The 6000-nt window shown below is 42.9% G+C and overlaps 1 protein-coding gene across 1 annotated transcript in view; it reads right to left on the bottom strand.

Moving 5' to 3' along the window:
* Nucleotides 1–3271: 3271 nt before the first annotated feature.
* Nucleotides 3272–6000, bottom strand: part of LOC123761423 (uncharacterized) — a 124694-nt gene continuing 121965 nt past the window's right edge. The window contains exon 11 of the mRNA XM_069315812.1: nucleotides 3272–3686. Within this exon, the coding sequence (XP_069171913.1) occupies nucleotides 3547–3686 (140 nt within the window). The 3' untranslated portion in view covers nucleotides 3272–3546. The remainder of the gene's footprint in view (nucleotides 3687–6000) is intronic.

The following is a 6000-nucleotide window of genomic DNA, read 5'->3' as shown; positions in this document are numbered from 1 at the left end:
ATGGATCTCTTGAAAAACACAACAATGGGAAACATTGATGAATGTCACAGACGGGTTCGATCATTGTTGCAAGTCAAACACTTCTTCGAATTCCTCTGAAGTTGGACTAGTGCCCAAGACGCAACAGGCATTTCCCCTCTGAATCGCAACACTGAGGCGCTGGAACAAGAAACTTTTTGCTCTCTGGTCTTTTGTAGCGCTGATCAATTTGTCCCCCAATTCCTTCAGGAACTTCAATGCACATTTTCCCCACGAACCGAGGGTCTCCGAGCCGATCGGAACAAAGCTGTAGCAGTGTGCTAGACCTCTGTATTTAATAATTTTCTGCGATTCCCAGAAAGAAGCAGCACCACCGCTTTCACGTGTGCTGTAGTGGAGGTAGGTACTGGCCAGTGTGGCAGCGCACGTGTAGTCCCATACCACTTGCTTCCCTCACGTGCGTGCCAGCTGTCTCACCTTCACCAACACCCACACTCCTATATATATATATATATATATATATATATATATATATATAAATATATATATATATATATATATATATATATATATATATATATATATTTAAATATATATATATATATATATATATATATATATATATATATATATATATATATATATATATATATATATATATATATATATATATATATATATATTCAGTTTATATGAAGAGTTTCAGTTGAGCTTGACTTTCAATGACTGTAGCTGTATACCTCATGAGTGTCCATATACATTGAAAAGGTTGTGACTGATAGATTAATAAAACTTACTGGAATATAAGGCATTGCCTAACCATGTAACAACAAACAAACTTATTGGATACATTAAGGTTATACAAGCATGCAATTGGCCAATCAACACGCAAAAACACTTATTATACTTATGTCTGAGTGCCGGGTATCGTCTGACAAGTGGCCAGACTGATAACTTACTTGTAGAGATTTGACACTATATTATATGTCACAGCTTTGCTGTTGGATAAGATAGGTGATGGTGGAAGTGGCGTCACTTGGTGAATGAGCTCCACTCTACACTCTTATTTAGATAAAGTACTAGGAATTTTTCCTTGTAGATATTGTCCAGGTATTCCCCCAGTTCTAGAGAGTAATCACTGGTGATAAAGATATGTTATTATGGTGTCATTTACAGAATAATGTTTGTAAGGCACCATATCACATGATACCTGGTTGATGGGGTTCTGAGAGTTCTACTCCCCAAGCCCGCCCGAGGCCAGGCTTGACTTGTGAGAGTTTGGTCCACCAGGCTGTTGCTTGGAGCGGCCCGCAGGCCCACATACCCACCACAGCCCGGTTGGTCCGGCACTCCTTGGAGGAATAAATCTAGTTTCCTCTTGAAAATGTCCACGGTTGTTCCGGCAATATTTCTTATGCTTGCTGGGAGGACGTTGAACAACCGCGGACCTCTGTTCACTGTTTTTTAAACAAGCGCTTTCTGCCTCGGGGCACCCCATAGGTCGCTTCACTCCCGAGTTGGCTCCGCACTCTTCCCTAGAGAGGGTCGCTTTCACTGCATATTGATTGATTATTTTTACTGTCTAGATATATGACTGAGATAGGATGTGATTATAATATAAATAGGTATAAGATTTAATGATTATAAATATTACTTGCTAGTACTATTGATTTTTATTAAGGATTTGATTTAATCCTTACCGGAAATCGATTGATTGGTCTAATAGTTTTATAATTAAGATATTCTTCTTGAAGCTACTAGATCCTTGAGAAATTGTGCACAAAGTTACGTAGACATCTTGGGCCCCTATAGTGTAGTGATCATTGGTGGCATTGTCCTGTAGGATATAATGAATCTGTAGTGATTCTGAGATGATTTTGATATTGACTTTGATATAATTTAGATATGATATATAAATAATACATTTCTTAGATAATAAAATAGATGTAGTAGGTAAAATTTCCCACAGGGGAGACTTATGTAGCACCATCATAGTTGCCAATACAAGATAATACAATACAAGGATGGCAATAACAGAGCAAACACGCATATGGCGAGCGATATCAAAGGTGCCTGATTCATCGAGGATTTGATCGAGGGACAAGTGACTCCGAGGGACAGTCGGGAAGCAAGACACACACACGTCCTGGAAGTCCAAACTTTCAACAAGGATGTACACGATTGTAAGAGAGACAAATGCAGTTAGGTTAATAAGGAGCAGGGCGGCGCTCCATTAAGTACCCATGAATTAAACGTGTATGGCCAATACATAATCTCGCCAGAGTTGTTTTCCACCGCTGGTTACGGTGGTGGCCAAGGGGACATGCTACCGTTAAGAGCATGCAGTTTGTTACCAGTAACAGATGACCAGCGACCCTGCCAACGTGCACGGATTGAGGAATGAATGACTGGGTAGAAGTCGGAATAAGGAACACGTTTGCTGGAAATGGGACAAGTGCGAATAGCCTCCTTAGCGGCAGCGTCCGCACGCTCATTTAAGGAAACACCAATCTGCATAGGAACCCAGAATATCTTGACTGTTTGTTAAATCTTCTGGAGATAAGAAAAAGCCAATGTTGAATTTCGACTCCCACAGAATGGACAGGATTAAATGACTCCAGGCCCACGAGGGCACTGCGAGAGTCAACTACAATAACAATGGAAGATTGACAGTGAGGAAGCAGTTGACGAAGAACATACAAAATTGTATAATGTTCTGCCGTGAAGATGCTAGCCTCCTGGGGCAGGCGGCACATATAGGTGTGGTCTGGAAATACAACGGAGTAGCCTACACCGTCGGCAGACTTAGACTATCTCTGAGTCTAAGTCTGTATCCCGTGTAAGCATAGATCACTTGAATGACTCTTGATGTGGAAAAAGGCCTGAATTAGAAGGCGATCATACCACTTGCTCTCAGTTAACTATAGTCTACTTTCTACTGGACATTGTGACTTTCTTTATTTCTGCTTTGTGACTTTCTACCTTAATATTGTGACTTCATCCAACACCAGCTTAGGGTGCGTAATGTTACTTAACTTGTATAACAGTGCCCAAGATAACATCTGTAGCTGTTATGTTCCTACTTAATAAATGTAAAGTTTTCTAATTAAATATTAACCTCTAAATATTCTGTCTTAACAACCGTCAGTTTCTTGCTCACTGGACACAATTATTTTATAAACAATTTTTGTATGTTAATGGCACTTCAGTGTTAAATAATTGTTGTATTTATTAATCAAGGATGGAAATCATATATAACTTCATCACTTTAATGTGCAAGTTCCTTGGCTCACAAAGCATTTATAAATAGTACAGGAGACACGTGAGTATTGGCGTGGCAACCTTTGGTAGGCATAGTGTTGAGAAATGCTGAATGAGTTCTGGAGAAGCAGATCTTTGGTTATCTAACTAATCCTTCTTCATTGGATGTGATCCACTTGGGAGGAAGCGACACGCGATGAACACTTCTGGAAGTTCCTCAGAGCTGGCCTGATGGTGGTCACAGGAGGAGTGTCACACTGACGTGATGGAAGAGTATCTTTCTAGTTGCGGACAGATCAGATAACCTTATAACTGTGGCATGAAAGTTCCGCAAGCTGGGAAACCCTGAGGGACTTGGGGCAGGTCTGAAGGATTACCAACGTGCAATACAGCAGCCATACCGAGCTCCGAGTGGAAAGTCAAGTGGCAGTGCATCAACCACCAACCTAGAAGGAAAATAATTAAAGTTAAACCTTGATCTTACATTTGTTAGAAGCACATAGTGGATTTACCTAATGTATTTAAACTTCATAATACTCGTGACTACAGGAAAAATCCCTGTAGTACTTTTCTCTGTATTCTCACGATCAACTTGTTATAGCATTCAGTGATATTTCTGCAGTTTTGGATATTAAATTCCACATGGATATTCAGTGAGAGGCATCCTACGTGTATAATAAGGTCAAAAGGGTTCTATTTAGCACTCTGATGACATTCCTCGGGTAAAGACGTTCCAAAGTGATTATCAAAGGATCGCGCCAAGCCAGGGAGACTATGTAGCACCATCCAAGGTGCAGGATATTCAAATTGTGGTAAATATCACTAAGGATGCCATATGAGAACAAAAGCACATAAGGCGAACGATGTCAACGGTATATGATTCATCAAGTATTTGATTGAAGGACAAATGACCGCGAGAGACGGTCGAGAAGCAAGACACAGGCACCTCCTGGAAGCCAGGCTATTCAACACAATCGTTAGAGGGACATTGCAGTTTAGACAATAAAGAGCAGTGCGGCGCTCCATTGAGTGCCCGTGAGTTAAACGGGCATGGCCAATACGTAACCTCTCCAGAGCTGTTTCCCACCGCCAGTTACAGTAGTAGGAGGAAGGCCAAGGAGGACACGTTACCATTAAGAGCTTGCAGAGTGTTACCGGTAATAGAAGACCAACGACCCTGCTAACGGGCACGGATTGAGGAATACATGACTGGGTAGAAGTTGTAATAAGGAACGCATTTGCTGGAAATAGGAAAAGTGCAGAGTGCTTCCTTAGGAACGGCATTCGCATGCTCAATTGAGGAAACACTAGTATGACTGAGAACCCAGCAAAAATCTACTGTCGTAAATCTGTTGGAGATTTGAGAGAGTCAAGGTTGAATTTCGACTACTACAGGATGGATAGGATTAAACGGCTACAGAGTCATGAGGGCCCTGCGACAGTCAACTACGACGATAAAAGAATGTTGACAGCGAGAAAGCAGTTGATTAAAAGAACACAAAATTGCATAAAGTTCTGACATGAAGATGCTAGTCTCCGGGGTGCAGGCAGCACAAATAGGTATGGTCTGAAAATAAAATAGAGTAGCCTACACCGTCGGCAAACTAAGACCCATCTGTAAAGACGGAAAATGGACATAATTTGGAATGAAAGCGGCTCACGAAATTGACGTTTTGTCCAGTAGTGAAATATGTGACTACGGCGACGCGCACCAGCTGCCCCAGGTGGCACTCTTGAGTGCCATCTGAGCAGGTGAGGCGCGACGCCGTAGTCGCAGCGCGTCGTCGTCGTCACACAGGGTTTTTGGGGATTTTCCCGGAAGTTTTGGCGCGTTTCGGACGCGTGTGAGCGTCCGGTATTTGGGTATGTGGTCAGGAAAGAGGGGAGGTCATGTTGTTGGGTGCCAGGTGGCGCGCGACGTCGTAGTCGCAGCGCGTCGTCGTCGTCACATAGGGTTTTTGGGGAATTTCCCGGATGTTATGACGCGTGGCATCCGGCCAGACGTCACTTGAGAGAGTGTCATGTTGTGGTTGGAAGCTAAGTGGTTGGTAAGCAGTCATGTAGGGAGGAGGGGGAAGAGGAGGAGTGTAGGTTATGTTGTGAAGGGAGGGGGGAGCCCCAATACCTGAGAGGATATCAATGACGTCCATTAGTTCTCCCCCTACATGGGCAGGAAGTGTTGAGGGGAGCGTGAGAGACCAGTGTCTTAAGAATGGAGGGGGAGAAGGAGGGGAAAGGGAGGTAACAGCTGGCAGTGGGTTTGTGTGTGTGAAAGTAGTCATTATTTTTTCTTAAAGAATGACAGTTTTATGTACCCTCTCTGCTTCCAGAGCGCTAAGGATATGTGGGCTATACCTACCACGTAGCTATGACGAGTGACACCACATGTCCACACGGGTTTCCTCTTCAAAGGCTGAGGTCTAACTGTTGCGAATGTCATCATCAACCTCTAACATAGTCAGTCATCCCCCCCCCCTCCCCCCTCCCCCCCTCCATCCACATAGCAGGACATACCCACATACCATCACCACCACCACACTGCTGGGAGTGACAGCAATATGGCATACCATACTCTCTCATGACACAGCTCTCACCAGCACATAGCATTGAGTGTGGCAATGTTCTTTCTCAAAGGTGAGCCATGAGCGCAACATACAAATTCCAAAATGCAGTCCTGGGAGTTTGACACACGTTGATTAACAAGCTATCTGATTATTTATACAGCTTCTCTCTCTCTACATTATATGCGGGTTACATAGT

Source organism: Procambarus clarkii, chromosome 7 (assembly GCF_040958095.1).
Source record: "Procambarus clarkii isolate CNS0578487 chromosome 7, FALCON_Pclarkii_2.0, whole genome shotgun sequence".
Classification (NCBI taxonomy): Eukaryota; Metazoa; Arthropoda; class Malacostraca; order Decapoda; family Cambaridae; genus Procambarus; species Procambarus clarkii.
The sequence above is the reverse complement of the archived record's forward strand: the minus strand, read 5'-3'. Positions and strand labels throughout refer to the sequence as shown.